Source organism: Gopherus evgoodei, chromosome 4, assembly GCF_007399415.2.
Source record: "Gopherus evgoodei ecotype Sinaloan lineage chromosome 4, rGopEvg1_v1.p, whole genome shotgun sequence".
In the NCBI taxonomy this organism is placed as follows: Eukaryota; Metazoa; Chordata; order Testudines; family Testudinidae; genus Gopherus; species Gopherus evgoodei.
Window position 1 is genome coordinate 79,705,955 of NC_044325.1, and position 15,704 is coordinate 79,721,658.

A 15,704-nucleotide genomic window follows, 5' to 3' on the forward strand; every position below is an offset into this window, starting at 1 on the left:
GGTGATGAAAGCCTCAAGGACCTTCACTAGGACTGGCTAATATTCTAGGTCAATGTGTTGGCCAAGTGAGAGTGTATCTGACATTTACACTAGCTGGGGGGCGCTGATGAGAGTCAACTGATGAGAACTCCTTATCTGGCTACAGATGAGCCACAAGCTGGGAAGAGTTGCCAGTATTTCATTTCAGTGGTGAGCAGTGGTGCACGTACCTTCATGTGATGCGGCGCATAGTGCAAGGCCTGCCGCAGACAGTCTATTGCTTTCTTCCCTTGACCTTTCACCCTCCAGTAAGAGAGCCGCCATGCTGGAGAGGACCCAGGAAGTCTGATCTGAAAAAAAACAATGCAGCAAAGGGAAAAAAATTACACAAACCTGTACAAAATATTCTCCCAGCCCACCACCTCCTTCTACACTCCATAACCAATGTTTTCCATTTAAAAATTAAACTATATAACTTTAGAAAAGACAGCAAAAACGCATTTGTTACCCGATAATGAGATATACAAAACAGCTAAATTATTTAGATTGCAAAGTCAAATGCCTGAAAATTAGGAAATGCCAAATTTATGGTTGCTTCTGCAACTTTCATTGTGACCTGTTGTGCATCCATCTTATGCACTCTTGAACATGAGTCCTATGGAAAAATAGTATGTAATTAAGGACTAACAATGTATCTGCACCAGTGGGCCAAATCAATGTTGCATGGACAACCTGAATTCTGGCATTTCATAATTTCTGAGTGCTTGACTCTGCAACCTAAAGAAAGAAGAGTTACTTACTCTAGAGTAACTATGGTCCTTTCAGATGTGTTGTCCACATGGATTCTACTCTTGGCATGCCTACGATCCATGCACATAAGATTGAATTCTCCTAGTCAGCAGTGTTTGTTGGGACTACACCTGCACCCTACTTGTCATTATGCCTCCCCATCCCCCCAGCTGAAGGCAAAAAGGAAAGAACAGGCCCAACTGTCCACTGGTTCCTTCACCAATACAGAATCCCAAAGGAGTAGGACTCCGTAGTTGTGGGGAAGGAGGCTGGTCATGGAATCCATATGTATTACATCTTAAAGTTACTGTAGGGCAGATAACTGAGTGACTGTGCACATAGATTTCACTCTTGGTAACTAACAAGCAGCTATCTGGCTGCTTGGAGATGGCTAGTCAGAGTCCTACTTAAAGATGTCAGGACAGCCCTACCAAAGTGGGCATCTGATCTAGAAGCCTCTACCAAAGAGTAGTGGACCATTATGGGACTAACGAAGTCTAGGTTGTTTCAGAGCTAGTAGATAGTCCAGTATTGCTGAAATGAGTGATGTCAAGACAGACCACTGATGCAGAGATGCCCAAATAGGAAACCTCTTCCATTAACTTTATAAATCAGCCTGCTTTATGGTTTCCCACTTTGGAGCAGAATGTTCTGAACTTCACCTGATCAATTTTTTGATGGATGTCAGTAAGACAGCAGATGTAATAAAACTGGGTCCAGGTATAAAAATCTGACCATTGTTTTATGAGACACACACGTGCGCGCACACACACCCACACACCATTAACTCAATAGCAGTCTTGCAGGGTTTGAATAAGTTCTTTGGCTAAGGAAGAAAACTAGCTGATGGATGATCTGTGTTCTATGCTTAACCCAGCCATAGTCTTAGTGAGAGGCCTGTGGGAGATCATAGGCCAAATTTCTGGTTCACTTATTTGGGTGAAGCTCACTGGATTCAGTGGGAGTTGTAGCCGTGTAAGAGAGGAGAATCTGGACATTAATCTCTCTATATTTTAGTTTCCTCAGCTTTAAAACAGACATAACAGTACTATCCCTATTTTGGCAGGTGTGCCATAAGGCTACATTTATTAATGTTTTCAAAGTACTCCAAGATCCTCAGATGGAAGCCAGTGAAGAAGAATGAAGTATCATAATAATGCTGCCCAGCATAGGGATGATGTCATATGGGTGGGATACCAAGACTTTAAAAAAATTTTATTTTATTAAATCGATACACACAGAGATCTGACGGATTCACCTCACATTGTATAAGCACAGAATGTTGGTCAGAAAAAGGCTTACAAGCAATTGCAGATACTGCATAGAGATAGAACTCTCTTTAAACTATCATCGAATATCACCATGGTCCTAGACTGAGTTTCTGGACAGATAGCCCTGAGGCTGAATTGTCAGGCAAGTAAAGTACAGGACACTATAAGACCCTGCTGCAATTTTGTCTGTCTCACACACACACATACATACCTTTTCCAAAACTTTGGCTATTCGAGTTCCAACTTGTTCTAATGACTGTGGTGAATACTGGTCTTTGCCAAGATTCTGTAATACCTGGGGAGGAGGGAAAGGCAGGCGCTTAGAGGGTGGAAATTGACAAGATGAAATCAAGGAAACACAGGTTAAGTAAATGGCTTCTTAAAATCTCATGCTGTCTCCCTGCAAAGACTGGATCCCACACCTAAGAAGGACTCTGTTGCCTGCATATCTGGGGGCTTTTGTGTACAATACAAATGCACTAGCTGGCAGTGAGAATACGGCCCCTGAAGTATAGTACTGAAATATGGAAAACATGACAAGAGATGGATTCAGCATTTTGTGATCTGCTCAACATATATGGCAAAATTTTTCTTTATATAACTTTATTATTGGCAATAGGTCCCAGATTGACAACTCTAGTGACTGTTTAGCTACAGAATAGGGACAGCCTTGGTGGTAGTTGCTAGACAAATTTCCTCTCCACTGTGTGTTAGAGGGATCACTTCTAGGAGAGAGAAGGCAGTTCAGTGTCCAGGGACCATTTGATTCTCGTCTCTTTTGTTTAGAAAGCCGAAAGGGGAATTAATAATAAGGTCTCTGATCTACTAAAAAATGAAGTGAGATCATCATAGGCTGCTGAATACTCATTATTTGGTAGTAAGTTTGGTCATTCATTAGTACCCATGAGCAGTGAATCAGTGAGGAAAGGTTTGTCAGCCTATTACAAATCCTTGGAACCATCCCATCCTTGACATAAATCTCATGGTCTCTTGATCCTTAAAATCTCGGATAGCCTCCAAACAGCAATGTGAAGACAGAAGTGTACCTCCTTCAGCTGACTCTCTCCAGTGTAATGCAGGCTAGCCCGATTGGAGACCCCTTGCAGATGGTCCAAGGTGTGCATACTGGCAGGTAGACTGGGGCTGCAAAGGGGCTCCATGGCTGGTTCTTGCAGCTGTGTGGCAAATCAATGTACTCTGTAATGCTAGAAAGGAAGAAACCAAGTTCTAAGTCATACACAGATCCTTCTGGTCAGAAGAGGGAGAGGGAGGAGTCAATTAACAAAAACAGCTTATGCAGGCAGCGTAAGTTTGTTTGGATGCTGGCAGAGCCTCATTTGGAGAACAGGAGAATTTGACCTTCGCTTTGTAGACAAAATTCTAAACCGCAGCCTTCTTTGCTAACCCATTCTAGCTGATGTTTGTCTGTCTTATTACATTGCATAACTGAGTGGTAGAGAAACAAGGTAGGTGAGATAATATCTTCTACTGAACCATCTTCTGTTGGCGAGACAGAAAGTTTTTGAGCTTACACAGAGCTCTTCGTCAGGAGTGGCCGTTAACCACAAGCTAGTTTCCTTACAGCAGCAGAGTTGATATAGATCACCAAGGATAGAGGCATATTGGTAATTTTTCCATTAGCACTTGGTACATGTATGATTATACAGATCATGCAACCCACCCACTCACCCCCAACCTGGCTCAGTGTTTACATTAATTAGAGCAGGTTTCCAAATCCAAGACCGCTCACCCTCCTCTGTTTGCCTAACCAATATTCTCTTCTGCAAAGAATGCAAATATGAAGGGGACTTGCAATATTACAGCATGGGCTAGAAAGTGATGAGAAAAGGGGAAGGGAGACAGTCTATTTATTTTGACTTAAATAACAGTCCTTACAAGGAAAAACCACCCAACAACAGAACACAACAAAAATTTAACTAATCAATATATAAATAAAAAAAACAAAAAGATACCCATGCAAACCCACAACCCTTCCCCAAAGCCCTAGCAAATAGATGGCCTTTGCAGCAATCCCTGAACGTCAACAGATTCAGACCAAGGTGGGTACCAAGTTCCAGAGCCGAAAGGCCCTGCTGAATGACCTGCTGACAGCCTACCCTCTATTATATCATTGGGATCTAACTCAGCACCTCCATTGACTGCAACTACAACACTATCACTCACAGGTAGCACTCTCTCAGTCCTTAAACACCATCTGGACACCAGCAGGCAGCCCAAGTAAACCTGAGCGCATTGGTGTCATGCTCACAAGATACTGTGCATAACAAATAGGCTGCAGGATTCTGCACAAGAATGGATTTAAGAAGGAGCCCCATGTATACTGAGGTGACAGTCAGTGACAACAGTAACATGGTTTGTATTTGAGGAAAAAGGTCCTTGCCAAACACAGATAGAAAATAGCCACCCTGTTCATTGCTGCTGTAGGACCGTCTGAAACAACTGAGCATATACCACTAACCCTAAACTGCAAATGTGGGTGGCCCACAGGGACAGACACTCTCAAATCAAAGAACAAAGGGGCTGTCACAGTCCCCAGCCCTGATGTTGGCTCCATGTTAAAGACTCACTTCCCTGGGTGGAGTACTATACAGGTGGTATCTAGACTGGCTGAAGCCATAGTAGAGTTGCCCTTTGCTTTAGCAGGCAACTAAGATGTTTGGCACATGTACATAATAAGACCATACAGCCACCCTACCCCGATCACTTGATTAAGTTCACATGCATGATACTCACTCAATGTTTTTAGCAGAAACAGCTAGCCATGTGCTGGCTACAGTAGTGAACTCCACCCTGCGGAGTTTCAAACACTCATCAGGACTTGGCCAGCCCAGGCTGCGATAGTCACGCTTTTGCCCTAGAAAGAAGAAGGCAATACAAGGAATTATCTTAAAAAAAACAACCAAAACAAGCTACAAAGATTTTTGAAGATGTATAAAGCATCAGATTTACACACCATTTTACAAATGCAGAGGCATGTGTGGGGCCCAGAGGTCTGCCTATGGTGATCTGATTGCAGGATCCAAGCCTAAATAGGACATGACAGGCTGCAATGTGTATGTTTAAAAACCTTTTTATTAACACTTTTCCACATCTGTAGTTTAAGAATAATTATTCTCTGGGTTACACACAAAAAAGCAATGTGTTACCTGCATTTCTGCATGTGGAGTTTCTTGAGGTAAATTATTAAATTACCAAGGAGTTGCTGAGCTTTCCTTGTCAGTTCTGCAACTACTTCCAGAATCAATACAAATATTTTTTGACTATTATAGCCTCTGTTCTTTTTGTTTCAGGGTGAGATGGAATAATGTCAATATTTTTCAGGGAATAACACTATTACTGATCGTGATGGAAGAGAACTTTTACGGAGAGTCTTGCTTGCGGATCTAGGAGTACCTTAGAAATCATTAAGAAATTAAATCTCAGAACTGCCCATTAGGTAAATATTATTCTTCCCATTTTACAGATGACTAAATGGAGGCAGGGAGATACTTTGTCCATGGTTATGCAGAAGATCAGTGAAAAAGTAAGGAATAAGACAAATGGGCCAAACTCCACTGAAGTCTTTCCACTGACTTCAGTGCATTTTGGATCAGGCTCTAAGATTTCAGATTTCCTGTTTAACCACCAGTCAATATGGTCTCTCGCATGGCAGTTTCAAAACAAGTGGAGTGTATAAAGCAGAAAAATATTTTAGAAGCTAAGCAAGAGGCTAACTATGCTGGTTCTATATGGTTCTAACTATTAGTGCTTAATAACATCAACAATACTATGCAGAAAAAAAAAGCAAGCAAGCAAAGAGCTAAATACATTGCCTAGGCAGCATTTCAAGATCTATTTCTACAGTAACTCCTCACTTAACATTGTAGTAATGTTCCTGAAAAATGCGACTTTAAGTGAAATGATGTTAAGCAAATCCAATTTCCCAATAAGAATTAATGTAATTTTTTTCCACCAGACAAAAAACTATATATTATATAGATATACACACAGTATACGTTTTAAACAATTTAATATTGTTCACAGCTATGATGATTGTGAAGCTTGGCTGAGGTGGTGAAGTTAGAGGGTAGAAGAGGGTGGGATATTTTCCAGGGGATGCCTTGCTGCTAGATCAGTGGTTCTCAAACTTTTGTACTGGTGACCCCTTTCACAAAGCAAGCCTCTGAGTGTGACCTCCCCACATAAATTAAAAATAGTTTTTTATATATTTAACACCATTATAAATGCTGGAGGAATGGCAAGGTTTGAGGTGGAGGCTGACAGCTCGTGACCCCCAGTAATAACCTTGTGACCCTCTGAGGGGTCCCAACCCCCAGTTTGAGAACCCCTGTGCTAAATGATGAACTAGCACTTGGCTGAGCCCTCAAGGATTAACACGTTGTTAATGTAGCCTTTCACTCCACAAGGCAGCAGGAATGGAGGGGAGGGGAGATAGCATAGCAGACAGAGACATACACACCTTATGTGTGGGAGAGAGAGAGAAATGCATACTGCCCCTTTAAGTAAGCTGACTCACTCTTAAATGCCTTGTCTTTTTAAGTGGATCAGGAAGTTGAGACAGCAGCTGCTGCCTCAGGCTCTCTGTCTCCCCACCCTGCTCTATATGGAGAAGAAGGGGTAAGCGGGGTGTAGGAGCAGGGGTGAGGGGGACACTGCGACATTAGCCTCTCCCTACCCCCACCCTTGCCGCACAGCAAGCAGGAGCTCGGGAAGCACCCCAAGGCAGAGGGCAGGAGCAGCACATGGCAGTGGGGGGGGGACAGCTGCAACTGCTAACCTGCTGGATGGCTGCTGCACAGGGAACTTAGGGAAGCGGGGAGCTGATGGGGGCTGCCGGTCCACCCTGGTTCCAAGCCCCCACCAGCTAGCTGTAACAGGCTGCTCTTCCTGCTAACAGTGGACAAGCAGGCAGCTGCCAAACAATGTTAGACGGGAGCGTTGCACAACTTTAAACGAGCATGTTCCCTAATTATCAATAATGTAACAACGAAACAACGTTAACCAGGACGACTTTAAGTGAGGAGTTACTGTACTTACTTGATTTTCTTTTGCCATTTGGATCCAAATCTTACTGCCCACCCCTGCATGAAAGTGCTTCCCTTTATTTTTGCAAAATTAAAATAAATCTATTACATCAACTCATAGAAAACACTTTGATTAGAGGCCCGTTAAAGGAAGTTGTACTCAAGTGTGTCACTGGGAAAATTCATGCCAGGGTAATCGTTTCTCAGCATGTCAGTACTGTGGAATGCATTTCACTCTTAAGTATTCAGTAGTTCACATGGGCATTTCTGAGCCCCCCTGCTGGAAGTGGTAGTGATCATCTCACTGAGGAATGATAATATATAACAGGAGAAAGGATGGTCTACTGGTTAGGGAGCTAGCCTCATACATGGGACATCTGAGCTTATTTCCCTAATCTAGCACAGATTCCTTCGTGACCTTGGGCATGTCACTTTGCCTCTCTGTGCTTCAGCTTTCCATCTGTAAAATGGGGATAATAGTACTTCCTACCTCACAGCATATTGAGAGGATAAATACATTAAAGAATATGAGATGCTCAGATACTACTGTAATGGACACCATACAAATACCTAAGACCGAGACAGCTAGATAGTATTTGTGAGCTCAGCATTATGGGAGAGTGTAAGGTTACAGGTACGATCCAATTTCCAACCTGCTTAGCCTCAAGTAATCTTTACTGTTTGAATATTTAACAAATCCAAGTCTTCCAACTGCTAAAATGGGAGCTTACTAAAAGGTGCATATTAGAACCTTCAAAGTGGCCTCCTAAGTCACAAGGTCAAATCCAACCGAACTGGTCAAAGTCAAAAAGTTTCCCTGAGCCAATGGCTCATTGACACGACATGGTCCAGGCATGTCGGTTTCATAGCAAGCAGTACACTATGGTGATGTGGCCAGCATCATGTCCAACTACTTGGACTGTCCTAGTCCAATGGATCAGGTACACATTTTGCAGCTGGGTGAACTGGAGGTGTCCTTTAAGTCTGAGATTGAATTAGACTCAAACTCATAACTGTAGCTATGCCCCTTACTCTGCCATTCCACCTTTTAACTGGTCACTGACTAAAATTTGTTGCAATAAGACAGCCCTTTGCTTGAAAAAACCAATGTGTCTAGCATCAACTTTGCAACACTACCCAAGTACAAGACTCTCTAGACTACAGGTCTGCTGAAATCCTCCCCATACCTCCACTTCATCTCATCTTGACTATTTGAACTCTCTCTTCTACGGCATCCCAAGACTCCAGGAGCTTCGGATTCCAGCATGTGCAGAGTACCACTGATGCCTCCTGTGGTGGATGCACATCTTCACACTTGGGTCAAGCCTATCTTACAGATCTTGCTTCTTTCTATTTTCCTCCTGCATTCTCTCTGCTCCCTAGCACAACCTCAATTTCTCTCTTCACTTTACTTCACCTCAGTTGGCACAAAAATATATTCTCTTCTGCAATTCCTGCCATTTGGAACAGATGTCTAGTCATTGTTTCAGGCCATCATCAAAGAAAATATAGTAAAAATAAAAACTCGGCACTACTCTGTGACTGGGACCACATTTGATTTTTGTCTCAGAGTGAAGTCCTTGGGGCAGGCATCGTTCATTATATAAAATGTATCTCATACTGTGTCTGAACATACAAAAATGCTCTGCACTTCAATGACACCAGGTAAATACTACTATTACTACCACCACCACTTTCTCCACCTCATTATATCTCTGGCTTCATTCAAATATTGCCCCAAAACATCTTTCCTCCCTTGCTTTTTCTCCTCTCAGTTTTTCTCTCTCATATTTTTCATTTAACCCCTAAAAGCGTTTTAGGAAACAGCTGAGGTGAAAGGTGCTATATAAAACACAACTGTACTCTAGAAATAGAGGCTCTTTGAAGAATTTTTATAGAATAGAATTCTAATTGTGCCACTTATTCATATAAACCAAAATATACCTCTAGAATCTCACTATTATCCATTTGATGTATTAATACAATGGAATGTGAGGCACTGAGGGATTTGCATTCCCTGACAACATTAATTTACCTGCTGGTCCAGGGGATGGTATCTTTGGGCCACTGATCTCCAGTGCCATTTGGTAAAGGTTTTCATCTTCTACATTAACCCCTTCCTCTCCATTTCTCCCAGGGGGCTCTTGAAGATCCAAGCTTTCTGCTTTTGGTTTCTTTAAACGTTTGACCTGGAATGTGATCTGTAAAAGAATAACATTGGTAGGGGTAACTGTGATAAATAATACCATACTGCACACATGAATCCTCTAATGTATTTCACTTGTACATGTGTCATAAACAGATAGTTAAGGGTTAATGTCTCTTTTACCTGTAAAGGGTTAACAAACAGGGAACCAAACACCTGACCATGGGACCAATCAGGAGACAAGATACTTTCAAATCTCGGTGGAGGGAAGCCTTTGTTTGTGTTTTTGGGTGTTTTGTTTTGTTCTCTCTGGGTCCTGGAAGGGACTAGACGGGCAACCAGTTTTCTTGCCAATCTCCCTGCTACAGTCTTTTTTAGTGAGTATTTTAGTAAGAAAGGCAGTTATAGTCTTTTAATTGTTTCTGTATTTGCAAATGTGTAGTTTGCTGGAAGTATTTTAAATTGTATTTCCGTTGGAGGAGGCTTTTTCTCCAGTTTCTATAAGCTGACAGACCTTGTAACTTTTACCGTCTAAAGTACAGAGACACCTTTTACTTTTTTCTTTCTTTTTATTAAAAGTTTTGCTTTTAAGACCTGTCTGATTCTTCCCCCTTGTTGAGGCTCAAGGGAATTGAGTCTGTACTTAACAGGGAGGGAGGGGAGAAGGGGGAATCCCTTTGTTTTAGATTCACGGAGCTTGAATCTGTTTTGCCTCTGGGTGAGGGAGAAAGGGGGGGGAGGGATATTCCTCCCTGTTTTAAGATTCAAGGAGTTTGAATCATGGTAATCTTCCAGGGTAACCCAGGGAGGGAAATCCTAGGAAAGGCAATGGTGAGGAAAGGGGTTTACTTTCCTTGTGTTAAGATCCAGGGGGTCTGGGTCTTTGGTCCCCCCAAAACCTTCCCTGGGGACCCCGGGTGTATCAGGCACTGGAATTCCTGATTGGTGGCAGCTTATCAGATCTAAGCTGGTAATTAAGCTTAGAGGAATTCATGCTGGTACCTCTACTTTTGGACTCTAAGGTTCAGATTGGGGAAATATACCATGACAGCATGTGAGAGAGAAAGTCCATTTAATTGCTACAGAACTGGAACACTTTACTTTTTGTTCTGTTTTTAGCATCATCAAAATGGACATCAGGTATCTTCAACTAACTAGACCTTTCAGTTAATATTGTACCCTTCCTTTTATACTAATTTGCCATTGGGGGGATAAAAGTCCAAGGTCAGTTAAAGCAGAATAGCATTTTATTTTTTAGTTTTTTGAATGCATCAAGGTAGATTTTTTTTTTTTAAAAAGACAATTGTTTATTAATGTTTTTCATGTTGTTGTCATGGTCCCACGGTATGTGAGAGATGGTGGTGAAAATATTTTATTGGATCAACTTCTGTTTGTGAAAGAGACAAGCTTTAACATTTGACAGAGCTCTTCTTGAGGTCAGAAAAATACCTAAAGAAGAGTTTTGTGGAGTTCAAGAGCTGCTCTCTCATCGCAGTAGTAGCTCTGATAAAAGTTACTTCAGCTGCCTTGTCTCTCTAAATTTATGAATGTATTTATCAAAATGAATTCAGTTCTGGTAAGTGCCAGATCTGAGAGCACAGAAGAATGAAATCCTCTACCTACACAATGCAGTGCAAATTTCATTCCTATTCACCAGCAGTGAGACTCAACCCTCGTCTAGGAGGGCCTCGACTGCCCCAAAGATAAGAGGTGTACTCAGGCTCCATGGTTCATTCAATACTTGGCCTCTTTGCTACCAATAAAGATATACATTAGTAACAATGCTGGTGGCAGTTTTGTCTGTTAGGAGGTGGACTGAAACTACCAATTTATTTCTCACAGGCCAACCACCAGCTCTCAGGTGGTCATGTCTTTTGGTCATTTACAACCCAGGAAAGACTGGTGACCTAGAGTTTAAAGACTCTGCATTCCAGGCTGAACTGGTCAGCCTCCCTTCAAATCAACATTGTTACAGTCATGGTAAATTAGGATATGATTTATGAATACTACTAAATTATATCTTGCAAATGAGTGTTCTTACCCATTCAGCTTCATCATCCTCTCCACAATCTCCAAAACAGGAGCTAGCCAGTCCATTCTGAGAACCTGTCTTTAGAACCCGGATTCCCTGTAAGTCCATCCGACGACCTTTCACCTCCAGTGCCCCCTCAAAGGCTTCAAGAGACCAGGAATTTTCAAACTCGTCCACCAAGGCCAACATCTCTTCAGACATCTGAGCATCTCTCAAAGTCTCCATCCTTTCTGAGTCATTGCTTTCTGCAACAACTGTGTCTGAAACGAAATGTCAATAAGTGTCACCAAAATTATGTGTTACAATAGTACCAAAAGGCAGTACAAAGGGATATCACTATTCTATGCCTCAAGTCTTCTACCTGTGCAAATATGATGCAGACCATCTAAAACCTTAAATTAAAAAAAGTAAACACCATGGATTATTCAAGCAAGGCACTTCCTACAATTTTTAAAAATCACCATTTCTACCTGTTGAGAGCCAGAAAACTGATTTTCTTCAAACATCCTGGCTTGTTAAAGTTCTTAAAAACTGTTGAGTTGCTGAGTTGATTTGTTATTATAGGGCTGTTCATGAAAGCTGGATTGATGACAATATTTTGTTTTAACAAACAGAACTGAAATATTTCATTTGACTAAATCCCCTTCCTCGCCATGAACACATGCATTCACACAAAGAACTCTGCAAAGTGACATAAGTAAACAAGGCTTAGGTGAAATGTAGACCTTGCTATGACCATGACAGTTGTGCTCTCAGTACCAGTTTCTCATTTATTTTTTCAAAATCAGAAGTATAGAATAGGAAGATCACTGCTCGCTCACTGGACAGAAGCTATTGGAAAGTCTTTATGAAAATATAGGTCTTCCCATAATGATGCTTCATCGATTGCTGATTCAAAAGAGGGCAACTCTAGATCAATTCACATTCTTCTTCTCCCTGTCCATGACAATTCTTTGTTTCAGTGGGAAGATAACTGCTTCTCTGTAGCTTTCTGAGCTTGAGCACTGACATGGAGTAAACCTTTCCATGTCCTGATCTTACCAACTCTGTCTTCCTCTCTTCACTTTTATCTAGTACAGTTGATTCAGGAATTATCAAGGTGCGCATGAGATGGGTATACAAATCAACAGTGTCTTCTAGGAAATAGTATCCTTAAATCTGGACAATACCCTACTCTCTGGGCTTTTACTTGTAACCTAATGCTTTTTGCTGTTAGACTTGAGGAAAAAAAGAGTGGGGAACAAAATATGATCAGTTTAAAAGGTTACTTGTTTCTCTTCCCTCTCTCTCCCTGTAAAACTGTTAACAGGAATAAGGTGACGAAATAAGAAGTTTTCAAGTGCCACACAGTGAAATGTTATCTATTTCAGCATTTAGTGGGGCGACTACCCCACTCGCTGAGAGTGTGGGCTGCAGCAGGCCAGGGCGCCTGTGCGACAGGGAGCCAATTAAAGAAGGGCTTATTGTGAGCCAATCAGGGCCAGGCTCAGCCCTATAAGAAGGCTGCCCAGGAAGAGGGCAGTCAGTCTTTCCCAGGCCTTTGAGAGGGGAAGGTCAGTCTCTAAAGGTGGGAGACTAGCCTTGCGGACAGCGCAGTACTGGCCAGGCTTGGAGAGCAAAAGGGAGCTCTAGCCTGTAGCCTGCCAGGCTGCCGGCCCTGAAGGGAAGGGTCTAGCGGGTGCAAGGTGCCATAGGGGAAATGGCCCAGGGAAGCAGACAGACAAAGGGAGAGAAGGAGGACAACAAGGCTGCTGCCAGAGGGTCCCTGGGCCGGGACCCAGAGTAGAGGGCGGGCCTGGGTCCCCTCCTTCCTCCTTGCAGTACACCCAGCCATCGGCCATAGGGAGCAGCCATCATAGACTATGCTGGATCCCTGACAAGAGGGATTAGACTTTAGGATGTGTGGTTGGACATGGTGGCTGGGCCATAGAGAGACTGCTGATCAACTACCCCCCGCCCCTCCATCCTGGAAGGAGGTGTGGATGGACTAAAGGGCACTGCCGGAGGGCAGTGGTCCTGAAGAGGACGCTGCCAAGCATGGAGCAACGCGGGTCCAGAGATGCCAACTGAGGGTGAGATGACAGACAGGAGACCACAAGGAGGGAGCGCTCCACTGGACAGAGCTAATTCCCAGAGTCACCAGCGGGAGGCACCAGGTGGTGAGTCCCAACCCTGTTACACAGGCGTTTACCTCATTACTACTGTGTTTCATTAGGGAAAGTAAACGGGGGGAAAACTCACCAGTATTGCTGTCCAAGGCTCTCAAAATCTGAAGGGCGTTAAATATTAATGTACATAATTCTCTAACTTGTGTGTCATGCAGGCGATTGCTTTAAGGCCTTATACAGTATACCCCTAGTAAAACTTGCATTAAAGAGGCAGAATGTATCAAAGATGCTTCACACATTATTTTAAAAAAAACTTTATAACTTCTTAAAGGTTTTCTTTTTATTTCACTTTGGGAGGAGCAGCCGTTTGAGAAACAAGTCATGTTCCAGTAAGTGAGAGTATTGTATACAGGCTCTGTTTTTGCCCACACAAAACTAAAAGAAATGAAGCACTTGAGAGGTAAAAAACTCAGTTATAGTCTTGGTCTGCAGCACCTTTGTCTGCCATTTGCGACGGACTCGAAAGATCAAATAAGAAATCAACTGAATTAAGAAATAGCCTCTCTTATGTCTTGTCATAGGTGTTTCATCCTTGAGGCAAGCAAAACTGGAGAGCACATCTATAGGAAGCAAAACAGCTGTTTTGAAGAGGAAGCCAGGCTTGAAGTGTAGAAAGTGGCTCATTGTCCAAACATGCACCGAAATTCCAAGGCTGACTTACTTTCCAGTCTCAGGGAGGTAGGGTCTCCTGTTGAACTCTGAACAAAGGCTTCTGGATCTTCTTCTATATCTCCCTCAGAGTTTTCTTCCTCAGCTGTTATTACAGACTCTTGGGGGTCAACAAAGTACTTCTGCTTGTCATGGCTGCCATCAGGGTTTCTTTCATGACAGTGGCCTTTAAAAAAAACAGAGAAAGATATATACACACACACATTATAAAACAGCTTCCTCTGGACACATCTAATACAAACCCTGAATTATTAAGGTGCAGAAGCAACAACCCAGAGATGACATTTCACCATTTTCCTTCTCCTACATAGAGACAAATAAGCCTATCTTACAAGGTATCTCAGCTCAGTGAGAATTTAGTGGGAGTGCAGAGTGCTAAGCACTTTGCTAGATCAGGCCACTAAAAGTATCTCAGATGCTTAATCTACTCTGATTTTCTCTTTCATTAGTAACCCAGTTTCTTCTCTTGGAAGACTACTGGAGCAACTAGTACCTGAGGAGAAAAAACACTGGGTGCTAACTTGGATGTATATTTCTGAAGCACGATTTAGTCACGTTATTACTATTAACATAAGCCAAAATCATAAATTCATTAAGTTGAGAATTTAACTCAAAATTCAGAACTCCTTGGTGTCGACCTACAGATTTGGAAGCACAGAACTCATTGAAGACATAAAAGGACTACACAAAATGTCTGGGAGAAATTTCAAAAAAGTCAGACCCAGAAGGAAAGACAGTAATGAGCATAGACAGAGCAATGTATCCATTTATCCTGCACTATGACTATACTGCTCTCTTGACACCCTTAGGTACAACCCCAGGGTAAACAAATGATAGGATTAAATCTTGAGAGTCTGAAAAAAAGACGGTTACTCACCTTTGTAACTGTTGTTCTTCGAGATGTGTTGCTCACATCCATTCCAGTTAGGTGTGCGCGCCGCGCGTGCACGTTCGTCGGAAACTTTTTTACCCTAGCAACTCCAGTGGGCCGGCAGGTCGCCCCCTAGAGTGGCGCCGCCATGGCGCTCTATATATACCCCTGCCGGCCCGCCCGCTCCTCAGTTCCTTCTTGCCGGCTACTCCGACAGTGGGGAAGGAGGGCGGGTGTGGAATGGATGTGAGCAACACATCTCGAAGAACAACAGTTACAAAGGTGAGTAACCGTCTTTCTTCTTCGAGTGATTGCTCACATCCATTCCAGTTAGGTGACTCCCAAGCCATACCTAGGCGGTGGGGTCGGAGTGAGAAGTCGCGGCCCGGAGCACCGCAGTTCCGAAGGCCGCATCCTCCCTCGACTGCTGGACCAGGGCGTAGTGGGAAGCAAAAGTGTGGACCGATGACCAGGTCGCTGCCCGACAGATTTCCTGGATGGGCACACGGGCTAGGAAAGCCAGCGATGACGCCTGCGCCCTGGTAGAATGCGCAGTCACACGGCCCGCAGGGACATGGGCCAAGTCATAACAAGTCCTGATACAGGACGTAACCCAAGAGGATATCCTCTGGGAGGAGATAGGAAGACCTTTCATACGATCTGCTACCGCCACGAAAAGCTGGGGGGATTTTCGGAAGGGCTTAGTCCTGTCTATGTAGAACGCGAGAGCCCTA

The 15,704-nt window shown here is 43.0% G+C and overlaps 1 protein-coding gene across 1 annotated transcript in view; it reads right to left on the minus strand.

The window, feature by feature from the left end:
- TTC17 (tetratricopeptide repeat domain 17) overlaps positions 1-15,704 on the minus strand; it is a 105,522-nt gene that overhangs the window by 13,586 nt on the left and 76,232 nt on the right. The window contains 8 exon segments of the mRNA XM_030560002.1: positions 210-329; positions 2,251-2,334; positions 3,086-3,228; positions 3,231-3,244; positions 4,794-4,914; positions 9,120-9,285; positions 11,272-11,522; positions 14,092-14,265. Of these exon segments, the coding sequence (XP_030415862.1) occupies positions 210-329; positions 2,251-2,334; positions 3,086-3,228; positions 3,231-3,244; positions 4,794-4,914; positions 9,120-9,285; positions 11,272-11,522; positions 14,092-14,265 (1,073 nt within the window).